The sequence below is a fragment of the Alligator mississippiensis genome, chromosome 4 (assembly GCF_030867095.1).
Source record: "Alligator mississippiensis isolate rAllMis1 chromosome 4, rAllMis1, whole genome shotgun sequence".
Taxonomy (NCBI): Eukaryota; Metazoa; Chordata; order Crocodylia; family Alligatoridae; genus Alligator; species Alligator mississippiensis.
Genome location: NC_081827.1, coordinates 60,745,781 through 60,765,674, shown reverse-complemented (window position 1 = coordinate 60,765,674; position 19,894 = coordinate 60,745,781). Strand labels below are relative to the sequence as shown.

Here is a 19,894-nt window from a genome sequence, read left to right as displayed (position 1 = left end):
ACCAGGGCAGATCTGCAGGACCAGTAGTTGGTAGCAGGGACAGCAATGGCTTTGCAGTTCTGGGGGTGGGGGCAGCAGGGATCTGGAAGGAATGAGGATGTTTGGTATTGGCAGGGCCAAATAGTAGTAGGGTCAGGGGTGAGGGTCTCACACAGCCCTTGCTTACCCCCCTGCTGCCAATGGCTATGTCTAGCAGGGCATGGGGGCCCCAGCTTTTGTAGCAGACCACATTCCCAACTTCTAGTAGCCCAGCAGGCTGGATGGAACAACACTGCAGCCCAAAGGCTGTGTTTGACAGCCCTGCACTAGAAGGTGAGCCTCAATAATATAAGCTTCTTGCGTTGTACTGGCTTTGTGGTTAAGATCCTGGCTGCTACAACTTTTCCCTGCTTCTACCTACACTCCATCTGCAGTACAGGTGTTGTTCATAGCTGCCTGTTGCAGCTCCTCACTGCCCTGCTGTGGGTGCAGACAAAGTCCCCACCTGTAGGAACACTGCCGACATGCCAACAAAGCTATATGCTGTAGTTGCTGACCTCCATTTTAAACAGCAATGAATTGGACCTCCTTTTACATATCCAATATCTGTTTATAAAAGTGAAATATATATTAGAACGTTATACATCCTCTTGCTAGGTAACGTTCTCTCATTTCTTTTTAGCAAGTTTATTTCAGACCGGGAAAGCAGGAGAAGTCTGACAAACAGCCACTTGGAAAAAAAGAAGTGCGATGAATATGTAAGTCTCTTTCTCAGACTCTCAGTAAACTGTATATTGTGCATATTTGAAGCATTTCACCTTGGTGATAAGTAGGGATCTGGGTTTTCTGTTTCCCATGGAAAAACAGGGAAAAAATGCAACTTCCCCTTTTATCTGAGGAATAATGTGGATTTTTCATTTTCATGGAGAAACATGCAGATTTTGCACTTTTGTAAAGAGGTCTCTGCAGGTTGGCAGAGTTGCAGCCTGCAAAGGGATGTGGGGAGCGGGAAGAAGACGGTCAGGCAGGGGACACCATATCTATATCTATATATATCTATATCTATATATAATGTGCACATGGCTGCCAGGCAGCCTGAGAGCAGCTCCTATAGGTAAGTCTGGCACTGGTGGGGGGAGGAAAGGAAGAGAGGAAAGTGGGGGACTGAGGCCCCTATAGAGAGGGAGGGAGGGAGTTGGGCAGGCCTGGGGCTGCTTCTGTGTTCTACACTGCAGGGGGCTGGGGATCTAGGTGTCTGGCCTCGTAGCCCCATAGCCCTGGCAGCTGGTGGCCCCCTATGGCAGGGCTAGGAGGACTATGGGGGTAGGGAGTGAGGGGCCTGGACCTGCATCATGGGTGAGCTAAGAAGGCAGGGGGAGCTCTGATTTTTTCCATGATAAAAAACCCAAAATCAAATACCAAAATGTTATAGTATTTAGAATGTATTTGATCATAATGATTGAGGTACTGGTAGGCTTCGAAATTGCTTTAAAATGGTAAATGTATCAATAAAACATTGTGTTTAGTTGATACCTATATATATTACACATATACAGTAATGTTTCATTTGAATTGCAGATTTTGAGTTTTTAATCAGAGAATGTGATTTTTTTTAAATCAGAGAAAACCAGGATTCCTGGTTATAAGAGATGCTGGACCTACAATTCCAGCTGAAACTACTGGGAGCAGCATATTCTTAGCACTTTTGAAAATCAGGTCCTGTTGCCTTAATTCAAACAAGAATTAATTCAAGGCAATGCTATGACTTGTGTTATGCAGCAGGTCAGACCAGGTTATTATGAAGGTTCCTCCTGGCCTTGTAATCTATCAGTCTGTGTTTAACATGTGCCGCAGACTTAGTGGAAATACTGAAAACATATAAGGGATGTATTTGACTCCAGAGGTTATGTCCGTTTGTCCCTTGCATAAGACAGCAATCACAAAGTGCTTGTAAAAAAATTCAGTATGTTTTATTCTCTTTCAAATCTTGTACTGCATTTTTATATTGTAATATACTAAAAATGATTATTTGTATTTACTATAGCAAGTATTAGTATTTGTATTTACTATAACCGTTATACAAATAATTAGTATTTGTATTTACTATAGCAAGACTTGGAATTCAAAGTATAAATGCACTCTGCAATGTACACTAAGTTGTTTCTCATCTGTACTTTTTTTTCTTTGTCTAGATTCCAGGAACAACCTCATTGGGAATGTCCGTCTTTAATCTCAGCAATGCCATTATGGGCAGTGGGATTTTAGGCCTTGCCTTTGCATTGGCCAACACAGGAATCCTCCTTTTTCTGTAAGCATTCATGCACTGTACAGCAGAACTGAGCACATTTTCACTTTGAGTACAGAATATTTGCATTGAGAGTAAGTGAGATTGTTTCTGGCCATTCACGGTTCAGCGTGCTGGATTACCTAAGTAAATGTAGTACAGAAGTGCTGGCTTCCCGGACAGTAGGTGATACTCAGACTACTGATTGAGGTATCTAAACATGGATTTAATAATCCAAGTTTAGATGCCCAGAAATTCAGAAATGAATGTATCGCAGTTCTGAATACAAAGACAAGGGGTGTAATCCTGGAACTAGTAGGAGTTTTGCCATTGATCGTAGTGCTACCAAGATTTCAACCAGGTTCTACAAGTTAAATATGTACTGAAAATAACAGTTTTACACATTAGTTATGATAAAATAGTGTCTACTTTTTACACATTCAGTGATTTACAAATCTGTAACTCTCATCAGAAAGTGGTACCTCATGGCAGTACCTCTTATAACTAAGGGAGCAGAACTAGTCCATGTTATATTTGATTTACCATATATTCATCCCATTTCCGCCCCTGCCCTAGAAAATGCAATCTAAACAAGTATGTACCAAATGACAGCATACAAAGTAGAAAGCCCTAGGGGAGAGTTAGTAAATTAGATTAATTCCCTGCTTAATCTGCAATCCATTAGGCCCTCTCAGTCTGGGTGCAGTCTCACTCCTTTTCTCTATCTATGCTCTGGGTCAGATGTCCAGCAGTGAAGTCCTTATTAAGATGGATGGTTGGGTTATGTTTATGTATTTTAAAATTGTGAACTGTTAGATGTCAACTATTAAGAATTCAATGCTTTTCCCAAAGAAATCAGTGAAAGTTTTGCCTTTGCTGGGAGCAGCATCAAGAATCCAGATGCCTATTGATTACATAGCACAAAGCTGTTCTAAAAAACAGTTCAAATTAAAATCCTTCAGCACATGTGTAATGTAATAATACTGCCTTACAAAGGAAGGATACATGCAGTTTGCACAAAGAGTCCATGATGGGACCTATGTTGAAAAACTCCATCCAAAGAGAAGCACTAAGAGAGACTGTGTCTTTCGAGGGTTATACTCAGCATCTTCTATAAGGTTCCACTGGTTGATGTGGAAAGCATAACTGTGACCAGTGGTTTTACTTAACTGTACCTCTGTAAGAGCGATTTATTTATTGACGAAGGTAGGGAGTCAGTAAACCCTGCTCATAGTATCAGTTTTTTGAATGAGCCATGCAGAGTGACAGAAGAGACTTCTTTGGTATAACCCCTAGTGGCAAAGCAAATTGCAGTCCAGCCCAAAGCACAGTTTTTGCCCTAAAGCCTGCTTAAAGAACAGTAGGAGGGATAAAACTGAGAAAACTAAATTGTTCAAATGCACATCATGAAAATAAAAGATTTGGTTTTGAATTATGAGAATTAAAACACAAGTCATTTCATTGTGCCATGCCAAGGGCCTAAGAACTGAAACAAATTAGAGCTGAGGCTTCATTATAAAAAGAAATGTGGATTGGAGTACTTGGCTTCATCAAAATAGAGGCATTTGGTAAAGTAGGAGAACCTTGTGGTTTAAAAATGGATTGATGCCACTTTCTAGGAAATTAAGATGCGCAATGCTGTGTGACTTTGGATTCCAGAAGAAACATTTCTTTATAATGTGATTGATGCTAAAAAATCCATTGAGAATTATATATATTCCACTAATACTTTTGGGATATGTTTCTGTGTATTAGGGGTACAATAGAGTATACCACAATATTTGAAAAATACTCAATGTCAGTAGTGAGTCAGTACCTTATTCTAAAACAGTGATTCTCAACCTTTTTTGTACCAGAACCCATTTGTAAACATTGGCCAGTCTTGACCCAGTAAATAGTTTAAATAGCAAGCAGCCCCCTGGCCCTGCCGGTGGCCCTTTCCCCCCCCCCCCGACCTCCACTGTGGGGCAGGGGATGGGTGAGTATGAGGCATGGGGGCCCCAAGCAGCCCCTTGCAGGCTGGAACTCTGCCAGTCTGCAAGGGAAAAGCCAATTTCCCATGTTTTGCTCCTTTAAAGGAGAATCCATTTTTAAAGTTTGTTCACAACCCCTTCATATATTCTTGTGACCCACTTTTGGCTTATGACCTGTGGGTTGAGAGACACTGTTTCTAAAGGACCTTGATTGAGCTTGCACTGGGTACTCACTTTTGGATCTTAATTTTCTTTGTAAGCATGCAAACAAAACTAAGTACTGTATAACTAGGACTGAGTCTTTTGCACCAGTGTAACCAAGGGTGGATCTGGGTGCCGGGGATAGAGGAGTGGTAGTTCAGTCACCCCTTTGACTGTGTAGTGCACATGCAGTGAGATCTGTACCTCCAAGACCCTTATACCTTTGAGCTCTCTGCTCCATCCCCCTTTTTAAAATTCTACATCCACTCCTGAGTGTAGTTAAACCCACATTTCCAGTGTTAGTTACAGTAAGGCAAGTTACTGTTCACATGAGTTTGACAATAGAGGTTTGCACTGTACAGATACCGAGTGATAGCTAAGACGGTACAAAAAATGATACAGTGGAGCTAAGGACTTAGTTTTGGGTGAGAGCCTAAGTTTCACAACCTCTCTAAATCTACCAGAGAATTTGCAAATCAGATAAGGGATCTGGGTAAAAATTTAGGTCATTTGATAATGGTTGGCAAGATGCAATGTTCTAAATATGATATATTTTTTCAGTATTCAAATTTTTTCTGTGCATAGCCAGGAAAAGAGGTAGGTAGGAAATCCATGAGATTGCCTTCCAGGATTTCCCTTCCTGAGAGAGAGGGAGACCATGCTGCAAAACATGGATCTAAATCTAAAACTTAAAATATGAAAAGGTAAGAATTGGTTCAGGATGTTTTGAACTCTTTTGCTGCTGAAGTGCTGACTCCACTGCTTATATATCAAAGTACAATTGAAAGTGGCCAGAGCAATGGTTGCATCAGTGATTTTTAATTAACTAGTGAAATATTTCAAAGTTTCTATATGCTGTTTGCAAATGTCCATCTGTATATATGTGGACAGAATAAGATGGCCCAATCTGAAGCCTATTGAAAAGAGAAATCATTGCATCTTTACTAGGGATTTTCTTTTCTTTTGAGTGTTTAGGTACCTGTCTATACTACAGCTGTAACCAAATCATGTACCTGGATTTAAAGAGACTTTAAAAATTTAGTGTAGATGAGAAATAGCTGTCACAGGAACAGGATTCAAACTCCAGAACATTCCAAAGCATTAAGCCTATTTTATCCTGATTTCACTTAGATCTCTAACTCTTGTCATAATTAGGCCAGACCAAAGTCATAGGTGAAATCTAATTCATGCGCTTGGTTATTTCAGCATAGATTTATATTAAAGGAATTTTATTTGCAGTTGTTCCTTGTACTGCACTGAGCTTTACACAATACCCCACAATTATTCTAACTGAGACCTCTCTAGGTTTCTTCTTGCAGTTTCAGTTCTCAGTAAATTAGAACCTTCTCTGGGCCATTCATCAACACTTACAATGATATTGAAATCATTAGCTTTACTAAGAAGCTACTTATACTTCTAGTAAGTATACATTTTCTTGGAGAATTGAAGAGTGTGTATTGCTGTAAAGGAACTAAAAAGGAAATTTTCTCAGCTAAATAGGTTATACCAATGATACAAAAAAAAAACAGAGAAGCTTTTAGTGGTGTTTGCTGGACCAGTCTTGCCCCAAGTACTGTATAGATCTGTGGAATGTTGTATAAAGTATTTGGCTAAGATAAATGTTAGCTATACTTTTTAAACTATAAAGAACAGAATTATTTTTCACCTAATTAATTGCCCACATTTAAGGATGGGTACTAATTTTTCTAGTCACACTTGTTGCTAGCTGGTTAATGGTTTCAGTTCTGTTAATGTTAGTGCAGACAAATCTTTTAAAACTAAAGGTGAAGTAGTTCATGGCAAGCTGGTGAGTAAGAAGCAAGCTAGCATGGATAGAGCCTCCAAACCAGGCTTGTAACTACAAAATATTAATGTGGCATCTGGAGCTCTGCACCAAAGAATGGAATTGTTCAAAATGTTCCTGTTTCACGCATTGCAGACAGCATTAACCCCAATCCACCAGAGCATCCGACTCTTTTTTTTCCTCACTGTTGATTTACATATATACAAATCACATACAACAAATATATGTATTACATTCTAGATTTGCAGCTTATTAGCAGACGATCAAAGGCAAGAACAAATTAATGTTACCATTGTATTTTGAATACAGGGAGATGCATATTGCATTTCCTGCTTTTAAGTAAAAATATTCCAAAGTATTTCCAAGCCTACTTTGAACTGGGTAGATTGTGATGCAGGAAAACCACATGCTATGTCCCATACGTACATAGTAAAGCTGGAAAGGGAAAGTTATACAGTTAAAAACTCAGAGCAGATTTACATCCACAGCACTTTCATAACAGCTTAACAGCTTGACTTTTCTGGGTTCATACCTGATTTACAGCAGCCAACTAAGGTCAACATTGGGATTTGATTGTCTTAGCAAATGAAAGGCAAAATAAAGCAGGAAATAATTATGGTGATATTATTTGTGTGACTAAATGCTATAGGTAGGTATGGTGCTTTCCAGGTATAAAATAAAACAAGAGCCCCCTTAGGAGTTGACAGTCTAATATGGCTAATAACTACAAGCTGTGCCAAAGGAAGACTTTTTATATATGCCTGAAAGGAAGAAATCATCATGGCTGAAGAAGGCTATATGTTGACCAGCCCACAGACACCTTTAAAGAAGCTCTGCCCCTGAAGTTGCCATTGAAACAAGCTTTGTTATGTCCAGGTTAACAAGACAATGCTGAGATGATTTGTATGGCAGAGCTGAGGAGGGGGGAAGGAGGGGCAAGTAGGCAATTAATACATCAACTCCACATATCCTCCAGTCACAAAATGCTGGCCTCTGCAGTGCAGTGGACTAGATTTGTTGAGGTCCCAACTCTGGATGGACAGCATGATGGGGGAGCGGGTAAGGCAAGTGGGATTCTGCCCTCATAATCCTATATCATTCCCTGTCCCAAGATGTTTAATCCGGCTTTGTGAGAAAGTGTATTGCTTTTTTGGATGCCAGCACTTTTTAAAGTCAGCAACATGTGGAGCACGAGAACAGAGTCTAGAGACTTGCCTAAACTTCATTCCTTCTGTTTTAAATTTTTTGAGAGTTGGTGGCATTAACATTTTTGTTCCATTCCTTGGGATGTTGTTGGCACTCATCTGTCCAAACCACTGCCCTTGCACAAAAAGGCTTTTCATATATATTTTAATGAAAAGACCGGGTTTCTCAGTTTCTCATAGCGACTTGTGAGAGGCTTGAGGGAGGTAAGAAAAACAGATCATAGGATTACCTGGCTGATTTGGGACTGTTATTTTTACCTCTGCAGAGACACCATTAGCTTGGAATCTGAAAAACAGCAGTTTTAATATTAAGGACTGAGTTACATCTTGTACAGCCAGAACCACTCAGTGTTGGGAAGGACTGGCTGCAAAAGCCAGGCAGTAATGCCCATGTGCCTTCCTAGTGCCCAAATAGGCATGCTGTCTCTGGAGGGAGCCACTCAGCAGCAGTACTTACTGTGCCCTAAGGCATTAGCCAGTACTCAGTGCAGACCCAGTGGACAAATTCTTAGGAACGATCAATGCTATTTGCAGTTGTCATCTGTTGCCTCCTTGTCCTCAAGCAGTGCAGCTTTGCAGTAGGTCCTGAGAAAAAGTTTACTCTTCTACTTTTCCCCCTGGCCCTGTGCCGTCTATGCAAGGACAGCTGTAGTTTAGCTCTAAAGTATTTCTAGCCTAAGGACAGCACAAGAATATCATTTTTTTCCTACCTTTACCTCTCCGTGAAAAGCTGTCTTGGCAGTTTAAACTACCCCATAAAATAGCAGCTAGCTTTGTTTAACTCTAGGCTTGTTTTTGTGGTACTGCAAGGTACATTTAAATCATACACTGCATGATAACCAGGTAGATATTAGGGGTGTGAAAGTTTAAAAAATTAATCATTTAATCGATAAATGCAGTGATAACTGGTTAGCTTACCCATTATCTTTTAGCTTGGGGTAGGTGCAATCTGGCACGAAAGTGGGGAAGGAAAGCCAGGCAGTGTCTGCAGAAGGCTGGAAGGGGGAGCAAAGGGGACTAGTTCACAGCCTAAAAGGAAAACAGCAGCCTCATGGTAACTCATCAATTAAGCAATTAGCTGTTCTTTCACAGATGTTTTCTCCCTGCCAGTTCAGGGCTTTACCTGGGTTATGTGTCTGGTTGGGCTTGACTCCTCGCCCCCTCCCCCTAGACAAAGGGCTCCGGGAGCAGCTCCCAGCAACAGCTGTGTGGGAGCTGCTGTGTTGACTGTTAATCCTTACACAGATATAATTAGAGGAGGTTACATGAATATGTTTTAAAACAATATTTACACCCCTAGTAGATATCTGTCTTGGAGTAACCACATACAAAAGAGAAAAATGTGCAGTGCCTGAAATATGTTCTGTCCTAGTAGAGATGGACCACTGAGCAAATAGTTTTGCACTTGACCCACAGGCCTGCCTTGTTCCTGGGTGTGCTGGCAAGTGTCTGGCACTTATCAACTTGATGTTGATTCCTGTCTTAACTCTAGACTCTTTCTGGAGGTCAGCACTGTCAGCTCGGGGGCCACATCATGGATGCCCCATCACTACAGCACGGGAACAAGATCAGGAAGGGAACCCTAATCCCAATGTAGGTAGCAACAAATTCCTTCTGTCTCAGCCCTTTTCATTGCAAGGTCAGGCACTAGACTTGGCAATGATTGCCTACTCAGAAATGTGCAGGTAAACATACTGGGGCGTCTCCCTGCGGTACCTCTCAAAACCTTGGACTCCAGCATGTTTGAGAGCAGCCATGGGAGTATAAGTCCCAGAGAGGACCTGTGAGGTATACCTATAGCATGAAGCCTTAGTATGAGGCTAGGGCTAGCAGTGATATCAATACAAGGCAAGGGACTACACCTGTTAAAGCCAGCTTTCAGGCTGAGAGCTCACTGCATTCTGTCCAAAAGTGGGCAGAGCCACTTACGTAGTTCTTCCCCCTGGTCACCAGAGGCAGTGGCGCACTAGGAGCTAAAGTGTGCAGGCAGACTTCCATTGGAAATGCTCTGAATCCTGATCCAGTTTGGAGTGCTTCAGTACCGTGCAGATATGTAGCCCACCACCTATCTACTCTAAGCGCTTCAAAATGTCCATGAAAGCAATAGTGCTAGAGCTCTCCAGCCAAGGTACTGGAAAGCAGGAATCCCAGCATGTCTTTTGGCCTCCAGTCTCCAGACTCAGAGGTTCTCAAGGACCTTTGAGCATATAGAAGTGTATTTGTTGGGTCTGTCTTTCCACCTGTTGAGCCCCAGGGTGGAGCAAAGTACTAGGATGCAAGAGGACTGAGCAACCACCTATAGCACTCTGGGGGGTGTACACATTACATGAGAGAACGAAGGAAGAAAAATGAGAAATCCTGGCCTACAGCCTACTCTCCTCTGCAGAAGCATGTGCAACTTCTGACCCATCAATGGAAGGATTGCCTATGCTACATTACATGAAGCATTTCCAAGAGGTTCTTTTTTCAAGGGTCATTTTTTAAGCATTTCATTTGGGGTAAATGGCTACATTCCCACTTGTTTGCTGTACTTCAGAGGCAGAAAGCAAATTCACCTAGCATTTGGCTTGAGAAAGGACATTTGGTTTTGGCCCTTATGCCTCCTGAAATCTTTATTCAGCTTTCAGAGAGCATTAAACACCTCCCCCCACCTGCTTGTCTAGCTCACCACTGCTATCACTCCTTATATGGTAAGACATTTTTATTTTGGTTTTATTCAAGTCTCGTGGAGTATGGGAACACTCTGTGCCTATTAAGTATGTTGTGAAGGCCCAGATTCTCATCTATACAGACCTCCTTTCTAGTACAATAATAGCATAAAGGATTATATAGAGTATATATATGACATATTCATTTTAGGAACTCTCTATACTTGCAAAAGAATATAAAAGAGGCTTAGGCTAAATGAAAGTATAATTCCATAGATTAATGCAGTGACAAAAGATCTCAATTGTTATAACATTTATTTTTCCATTCTCTTTTAGGGTGCTTTTGATTTCAGTGACATTGCTGTCTATTTATTCAATAAATCTCCTGTTGATATGTGCAAAGGAAACAGGTAACTTGAAAGGATGTTTATCAATGTAGCAGGATTATAGAGGACATAAAATAAAAATTGTTCAGAAGAATTTAAAACACTTTTCCCCCCCATCAGTTTGATGACACTGTAGAAACACATAGAGAGATTCTAAGCCATAGTTACTCAGGATTTATACCAGAGTGACAGAGGGCAAAGCCTGGCTTATTGCTATAAAGCAGAAAAATGATGCAATTGAACCTACCCAAGCTATAGTGAGGTAGAAGGAAAGCCATGGATTATCCATTAGACTATGTAGGTTGTAATTCAAAGTACAACGAGCTCATGTTTATCCTGAGGCTTATTGGGGAATGAAATGGCATTACTAGAACAATGGTGTTGCTGTTGTATCCAAAGTAAAACTCTATAAAGGGAGAAGGAGCAGTCCTTGCATGCAGTCCATCACACATGCATGCATGCACGCACACACACACGCATATTATTCTAATGTTAAGTGCCTCATTGATCATAGGCCAAGAATATCTGTTCTAAGATAACCTGTAGGCCTAGAATTTAAAAAAATACCCCTGCACAAGAATGCTTACACATTTGAACCTCCAAGACAGAGCATGTTTACACCAGAGTAACTTAGATTTTGTACACTGATATGAATTACTCTAGTTTTAAGAACAGACAGACTAGTTCATGCTGAAGTATCAAAACATAGGCTGTTATTACAGTGCCTTGCCACTAGATAATGAAAAAGCATGTAATATCTTGAACAAACTGTTATCTAGGGATAATCAGTTGAAACTGAAATGAGATAGAGACATACCATGTGTGCACTGATGGTTTTTGTAGAGTAACTTTATATCACAGTAGAATGATCTAGGCTCCCCATTTACACTGGGCTAAAGGCAGATCATACTCATGTAAATATGTTGTAAGTCCACATCCTACACCACTACTATGGCTGCAGTAGTCAAAGTAGATGTGTACTAGATGCATACATATATGTACCCTTTCAACCCTAAAAAAATCTTGAGCCTTGATTCTAGGCTGTGCTGGCTTAAATTCAAACTCAAACAGATTTTGGGTTTTGTTCCTACAAGTTTCAAAGAGAAAATGTCAGCTAAGCAGAAGTGTGAGAGGTCTGAACAGCATAGCAGCTTTTTGAGACAATCTGTGGAGTTCGACATCTGAGATTTCTCTTCTGGTCTTGCTGCATTCTAATCTGTGTTCATTGTGCTAAGGTTTTTGGATCAGCCCAAACCACAAGTACAAGAGAAAAATATTAAATTTTACTGGAATGGCTTATAATTAATAGAGGCCACAACTACAAGAGAAAAATGATAAATTTTACTGGAATGGCCTGTCCAACTCACTGCTTGTTGAGTTGGACAGGCTTTAAACAAGGTTTAATTATAGTTATCAATAGTCCCTTTTTTTTCATAGGAAGCATTAAAAAGTGAGGATTTGTGAGTGAGTATATGATCTTAAGGAAATATAAATATTTATTAATATTCATCTGGCCTCATTGAATTCATATAAATCAGTTAATGGAATTAAAGCATTGCTCTCACACCTGTGTGCCAGAGTGCAGATCCCTGCTGTTTTGCATTTTATCTTCAGTTAGATCTCTTTATATTATTCCTATTGAGGGAGAAAACTTCAAGATCAGGATGCCAGTACTGTAAATGTCACAAGATTGTAGGTGGACTGCTATATTAAAGGGACATAATAGCCCCATTATGAGCTTCAACTCATGTGGCAACCAATCACTTCTTGTGACATTTGAAAATGTGAGGACATTTTCAAATAAGTATCCTTCACCCCTATTTGTTATAGAAGAGACACATTTTCTTGTCAACAGAAGGAATAACAACATAGATGAGCAGTTAGTTGAAGAGGAATCTTAACAGTTTTGACTTCATAGTTCCTGGTCACCACTGGTTTTTAAGGTCTCCTTCATTTGTTTTAACCTAGGCTGCATGGTGTATGAAAAGCTGGGTGAGCAGGTCTTTGGCATTCCAGGAAAAATTATTGTTTTTGGATCCACTTCTCTCCAGAACATTGGAGGTAAAACGGGGATTAAAAACCCACAAAAGTAAACCTTAGGAATGGAGATATATATGTGGCTTTTATGTGGCCCTTCAATTTTGTATTCTCCCAGGATGTAAGCAAGATGTGGCATTTCTCCCAGGATAAGGCCTTTTCCCTGGGACCTACAGAGGTACCTATCCATTGTCCCACTTCAAGTGACTGCAAAGTATGCAAGTTAAAATGTACTAACACGTTTTCCTGGGACAGTGCTGTGTACATCTGTACATTAATCTGGCTTATTCAAATTAATTTGTGGTCAAACCTGTCAGCCTGCATACTCTTCCTGGCCACCTGGGATTACCTGCTGGGAGAGCAATATAGCAGTGCACAGACAATCCAGGAAGTTTTTGGAGAGGCCAGCTAGGGGCCGTTCTGTTCTTGACTGCTGCTCACAAACAGAAAATAATTGCTGGGGAATGTAGTAGTACATAGCAACTTGGGCAGCAGCAACCACAAAATAATCGATTGAGTTCAGGATCCTGAGGAAGGAAGGAGAGCAGCAGAGTGAGGACTCTGGACTTCAGAAAAGCAGACTTTGACTCACTCAGGGAACTCACAGGCAGGATCCCCTGAGAGGTCATTCTGAAAGGGAGAGGAGTCCAGGAGAATTGGCTGAACTTTAAAGAAACCTTATGGAGGGCTCAGGAACGAATCAGCCTGATGTGTAGGAAGAATAGCAAGTATGGCAGAAGATCAGCTTGGCTTAGCAAGGAACTCTGCAATCAGCTAAAACTCAGAAAGGAAGCTTAGAAGAAATGGAAACTTGGGCAAACAACTGAGGAGAAGTATAAACCTATTGCTTGGGCATGCAGGGTTGAAATCAGAAAGGCCAAAGCACAACTGGAGTTGCAGCTAGCAAAGGACATGAAGGGTTTCTACAAGAATGTCAGCAACAAGAGGAGGATCAGGGAAAGTGTGGGTCCCTTACTAAAATGGGGGTGGCAACCTAGTAACAAAGGATGCAAAAAAGGCTGTAGTACTCAATGGGCACATCTACACATGCCCCCCACAGCACAGTTGTTAGTGCGCCATCATCTAGTACTTGCTTTCGGATTGCAATAGTCTCAAATTGCAGCAAGATAAATTTAGGTTAGATATTAGGAAGAATTTTAGGAAATAACGTTACTGTGCCATCCTGGTGGCGCACAGTTATTTTTAGCAGCGACATCACTGTAACAACATGCTATAGCAAGGTAGCTCGTTACCATGGTGACATAGCATTGGCATCACAGTTTGTGGCCAGTAACGTAGCATCATATGTAGACACACCCAGTGTCTTTTTCGCCTCAGTCTTCAAAAGCGAGGTCGACTCCCAGACTACTGCAGCAGTTTGGGGAGGAGGTGAGCAGCCAGCAGTAGCAAAACAATAGGTTAGGAACTATTTAGAAAAGCTGGATGTGTTTGGGTCCTTGGGGCCAGACGGGATCCATTCGAGGATGCTGAGGGATTTGGGCAGTGTAATTGCAGAGCTGCTGGCCATCATCTTTGAAAACTCATGGCAGTCGGGAGAGGTCACAGATGTTTAGAAAAGGGCAAATATAGTGTCCATCTTTAAGAAAGGAAAGGAGGAGGATCTGGGGAACTAGAGATTGGTCAGCCTCACCTCAGTCCCTGGAAAAATCATGGATCAGGTCCCCAAGAAATCCATTTCTAAGTACTTGGAGAAGAAAGAGGGGATTAGGAACAGTTGGCCTGGCTTCACCAAGGCCAAAGTCATGCCTGACCAACCTGATTGCCTTCTACGATAAGCTGACTGGCTTTGTGGATGCGGAGAGACCAGTGGACATGATATACCTTGACTTTAGCAAGGCTTTTGATATGGTCTCCTACAACAGTCCTGCAAGCAAGCTAAGGAAGTTCGGGTTGGATGAATGGACTGTAAGGTGGATAGAAAACTGGCTGGATCATCGGGCTCAGGGGAAAATAGTCAATGGCTCAATGTCTAGTTGGCAGCCAGTATCAAGTGGAGTGTTCCAGGGGTTGGTCCTAGGGCTGGTTTTATTCAATATTTTCATCAATGACCTGGAAGATGGGAAAGAGTGCACCCTCAGCAAGTTTTCAGATGATACCAAGCTGGGGGGATTAGCAGATACCTTGGAGGGTAGGGCTAGGATTCAGTACTTTAGAATCCAAAAAGAATTCCATATCTTGAATCATCTTGCAAAATACATAGGGTTGGCATGAGATGAAGGGATCAAGTACCCTTCTGTGTGCTCACGCCATATGATGCTGTGTTTGTTTTCTAACACAAACTCTTTTTTGCAGCAATGCTCAGCTATCTTTTCATAGTAAAAATTGAACTGCCCTCTGCCTTAAAGTTTCTAATGGGAGAAGAAGAAACATTTTGGTAAGTTAAATTCTAACTTGCTACTTGGCTTTAGAGTTTAAACCTCATGTAGATAAGTCAGGATGGGTTTACAAAAGCACTAATTACTGGGTATCCCTGATTCTTCTGTGGGATTATAAAAAGGAAGGAAGATGGGGAAAAAAGGAGGAGAAAGTCAGTCATGAGCCTTGACTAATTGCTTCCTTTACACTCTAGGTTTTTCAGAAGAATGATTTATACCACATTCTTATCTTAGGACCTGATCCTGCAAAATATCAAGCAGAACTTAGAGCAGGGGTGGGCAAAATGCGGCCCGGGGGCCAGATGCAGCCTGCCACGCCATTCTATCCGACCCATGGGGACCCTAAAAAATTTAGAAAATTAATATACATCTGCCCTGGGCTGCCTGTCATGTGGTACTCGATGGCTTGCCAAAACTCAGTAAGCGGCCCTCTGCCCAAAATTATTGCCCACCCCTGACTTAAAGGCACTGAAGACCTTTGGCACCTATTGAAATCAATAAGGATTGAAAGTACTCAGCACCTTTGGGAGTTCTCAACACCTTAAATCATTTACTATGATGTAGAGTACTACAGTTTTAAACCATGACGTTACCTAGCCTAGAATCCACTTGTTTCTACTTGATGGATGGCATATACCAACTTCTTAAACCAAAGTGGGGGATCATTTCTTTCCATCAGTATGTGTCCTTTGCACCGGGTTCAATGATGGCCTGTAATTTAGCAAAAAAAGTCTTCTCTCTGGAGATGTTTAATATTAGACTAGACAGTACACAAGTATGTTATAGGAAATATTCCCCCATTTTGACAGCTTTCCCAATAGCCACAAACCATTAGGTTCCCTGGATGCATCCTGTGCTGTTGCTCCTGAGCCTGTTGGAAGCCCAGGTCTTGAGTAAAGTGCCAGATATCCTTATTGTCTCAGTTTCAAGGTTGATAAAACAGTGGGAGTGGCTGTGCAGGGCTTATTTCCTCAGTGGCATGATTGAACCACCGTTTTGCAGACATTCCCTATATCTCTCCCCCTTAAGCAGTATTTTCCTGTGTTAGCAGGATGGCTTGTGTCTAATGCTTGCTGATATTGTTTCAACCTTCCAGTCCTGCCACAGCTTCTACCAGTGGCACCAACATTTTGTTCAGTGACTGAAAATCTATTGTAGTTCTGATTCAAACCAGTGCCTCATTTTAAGAAATGGGTAGTAAAATACTTCATTGATGCCACATGTAGCCAGTGCCCTGAGAAGTTCAGAGATTGGTCCTGCCTAGTTTTTGCATCTAGTTAAATTTGCAGCATAAACAGAGCCAGAGATCATTCTATAATTACTGAATTAAGAATAACTACTGAACTAAAAATAGTTGATTCGGTGTAAAGAAAAAGTCGTGATATACAAGAGGACATTTCACTGTACCTTTGAAATATTTTACAGGGCATGGTACCTGGATGGGAGAGTTCTTGTTGTAGCTGTGACATTTGGTATAATCCTTCCCTTGTGTTTGCTTAAGAATTTAGGTAAGAATACAGGTATTATCAGTGGTATAAAATGAAGGTATCCAGCCATTGCTCTAGTAAGGGTAACATTGGCAGTTCCATCATAATGGAATGGACTGTCACCCTGTCATGGTCCAGATAGCCATGATGCCCCAAGTATAAGCCATGTGTTGGGCATCCTGGAACAAGCCAAACTACATTAAGTTTATCATAACAAATGAACTTAGTATAGAACCGTATCCAAAATAATGTGTTGTTATCTTTTGTACTTGATTGTAGGAATAGGTTACTAATTTTATAGTCAAGTAGATGTTTGTTGCATAAAGTAAATTGACATTACATAGTGCTTATAAAATATAACATAAAATATTTAAACAAATAGCAAAATAATTGACAAATATTATCTACTTTTCTGTCAAAATTCAAAATTTTAATCAATGGTTGATGTATATGTAACGTGTATATATGGATATGTATATTACTGCTATATTACTGTTATACATAGGCCCAGATTTTCAAAGGTATTTAGGTTCCTAAAGATGCTGACAGGCACCTCTTGGTTTTGTTTTTTTTTTCAAAAAGTTCCTGTAGATACACTGAAATCCCACTGGAATTAAAATTGAAATCTTTTGGATAATCTATCCCATGGTAAATTTTAATATTTATGCACATCATGACTTCATATGTGTTGTGATGGCAGTTGCCTATTATGAAGATTGCATCTGTTATGAAAATCCCTTTCAAAAGTAAAAAAGAGTAAAAAGTGATCCAAGAGAAGGCTGGGAAGGAAAATGAACATGAGCCAAAAAAATATTGGAAAAAAAGCTCTAATTTGTCTTAAATCTAGTAGCTTTGTGAAATGACAGAGACACATTTTTGTATGCTCCATAAATTCAATACAGAATATAATGGATGAAATATATAATGTGAAATAACTTCAACTATGGTATGAAGTAATAAGCTATAAAAAAAAACAAACACACAAATCTGACAAGTGAACTAGTTCTTGATTATATTTATTGTGAATTTCTTGTAGGTTATCTTGGATATACAAGTGGATTTTCCCTAAGTTGCATGGTTTTTTTCCTTGTAGTGGTAAGTTCTACTTGTTGTCTTGGTTGGGTTAACATTGCCCCTACAGCATTTTCCAAGATTAATCATTTGTTTTGATTTTAATACCTTTTTACAAGTAACTGCCTATTCTATTCCAGGTTATCTATAAGAAGTTTCAAATACTCTGTCCCATAATGGAGACAAATACAACAACAATTATCCCATCAAATTTTAGCTCAGCACCTGAGTATGGGTGTAAGCCAAAGTATGCTATCCTTAATTCCAAGGTATGTTTCTTCTTATGATACTATATTTAAAATCCAGATAATTTATGAAGTGACATTCCATGTTCCAGGTCAATTAAACATATCATTTAAGACTAGATTCTCCTTGACCCTTCTATAGATGGGTAGTAATGGGGTAGCTACAGAGACCCAGCTTATGTAATCACCATGTTTTAATTTCATTTTCTGAGGGGGTGCACTTTTTCCCCTCTGTTTACCAAATGACAGTTCAGGTGAGAGCAAGCAGGCTGAGGCATGCTGCTCCAGGAGGTATTTGTCTCCCTGAAATAGCACGCTTCACAGTACGCCGGCTAAAAGAATAATCCTCTGAACTGCTTCAGCCAGTGGGCCAAGCCTAAACTATCACCCTCAGGCTTCTCTAAGCATTAGAGTGGACGTTGCAGTTTGCATCCCGAAAATTAATATATATTTTAAATCTCCAATAGCATTTTTATAGCTCAAGATATATATTGCACGAGGATCCCTCTTTCCACCTGATGAAGGTCAAGCATATGTTTTTCTAGTCATGCAAAAATGAAGAAAAGAAAAGCAAGCCGCAGAAAATCCTTCACTTTGTCCCTCATTTGTAGCAGTCGGGGGGACACTAGGACAATCGGTTCATATCTAGTAAAAGAACATATGCAAAAGGGGCAGCAAAATAAGCAACGCTGCTAATATGGAGGAAGAACCTAGTGACATATTTCTCCCTATTTTCTGAATCTTGTTTGAATTCAGGTGTATACAGGAAAGCAAACCATAAGGGACCAAATAGACTCAATACTTGTCAGCTCCCATGGAGAAAATGCTAAGCACTTTTGTGAATCTGTAGCCATAAGACTACATATTGAATGGTCCCATTCTTTTGGCCAAGGAGAACTAGGCACGAGTCCTGTCAAAGCCCTTTCATGCTCATCCTTTGTCAGGCACAGGGAGTTGCTTGATAGCAAGATAACGGGCTCTTTCTCCTCAAGAACTGATGGGCTGCCTCTACACTACCCCCAGTCTTTTGTTGACATAGATGAGGGACTGAATAGGGTACCTAAAGCTGGATTCTCCACCCGGTCTTTAATGCAAACATGGGGCCATACTTACGTGAGCTCCACATTCAGGTCTCCACCTTTAATACTCTAGCACCAGCACAGCTTGTCTTGGTGAAGCCCCATTTTACACCAATGCAGAGCCTCCACACTAGGAGGTTACACAGGTATGGTTATGTTGGTGTCATTGCAGCAATTAAAAGAAAACTTCCTGTAAAGACATGGAAGCCAGTGGAAGCTGTTCAGTTCTGCTTCACACTTTTCCTCCTGTGGTATCAAAATGATTTGTTTTCCTTGTAGCATTTAACTTTGCATCTTTTACACAAGAATATGTCATGATGTGAATCAGGGACGGGAGAGTTCCATTGCAGGGAAGAAATCTGGTGGTAGAGACAGCTGCACAATTGTTATGTATGACTGACTCAGCAGCCTTTGCATGAGAAATACAGTTTGTCTTCTCATTGGTGAAAATGTGTTCTTGATGTCTTGTTAAAGACACATTAATCAACAGGTAGACAAGGTTCCCTGGGTGAATATGATATCTTTTATTAGACCAACCCAAATGGTTGGAGAATAGTTATTAAGCAAGCTTTCGGGTTCAAAAACCCTTCGTCAGGCTAAGGAAACAGGAAGAGCACACACCAACTGCTGAAGCTTCCTTAGCCTGATGAAGGGTTTTTGAACCCGAAAGCTTGCTTAATAACTATTCTCCAACCATTTGGGTTGGTCTAACAAAAAATATCAAATTCACCCAAGGAACCTTGTCTGCCTATGTCCTTAGACCAACACAGCTACAACCCAAACCCCTTAATCAACAGGTTACATTCTCTGTATTCAGCCTCAGCTGAGGTAATTAAAACACTGATAATTTTTTTTTTTTTGGTGCTGGGAAAGAAATGCGTGTTTCTTAATTGATTTTTCTTCTGTTATGTTTAAACAGACTGTTTATGCTTTGCCCACCATTGCTTTTGCATTTGTGTGCCACCCATCCGTCCTTCCGATTTACAGTGAACTTAAAGAGTAAGATTTTTTTTTTTTATTGCTTAATTGTTTTGAATAGTTTTGCATGGAAAATGTTAGCGCAGAGTTGTTGTGCATTATACCATTCAGAAGAGAGGTA

General features: G+C 40.5%; 1 protein-coding gene across 1 annotated transcript in view; it reads left to right on the top strand.

Annotated features, from left to right (window-relative positions):
• Positions 1 to 19,894, top strand: part of SLC38A1 (solute carrier family 38 member 1) — a 46,441-nt gene that overhangs the window by 11,563 nt on the left and 14,984 nt on the right. Inside the window, exons 3-11 of the mRNA XM_006260848.4 lie at positions 662 to 737; positions 2,172 to 2,287; positions 10,431 to 10,504; positions 12,449 to 12,541; positions 14,831 to 14,912; positions 16,339 to 16,421; positions 17,437 to 17,495; positions 17,612 to 17,740; positions 19,715 to 19,794. Of these exons, the coding sequence (XP_006260910.1) occupies positions 662 to 737; positions 2,172 to 2,287; positions 10,431 to 10,504; positions 12,449 to 12,541; positions 14,831 to 14,912; positions 16,339 to 16,421; positions 17,437 to 17,495; positions 17,612 to 17,740; positions 19,715 to 19,794 (792 nt within the window). The remainder of the gene's footprint in view (positions 1 to 661; positions 738 to 2,171; positions 2,288 to 10,430; positions 10,505 to 12,448; positions 12,542 to 14,830; positions 14,913 to 16,338; positions 16,422 to 17,436; positions 17,496 to 17,611; positions 17,741 to 19,714; positions 19,795 to 19,894) is intronic.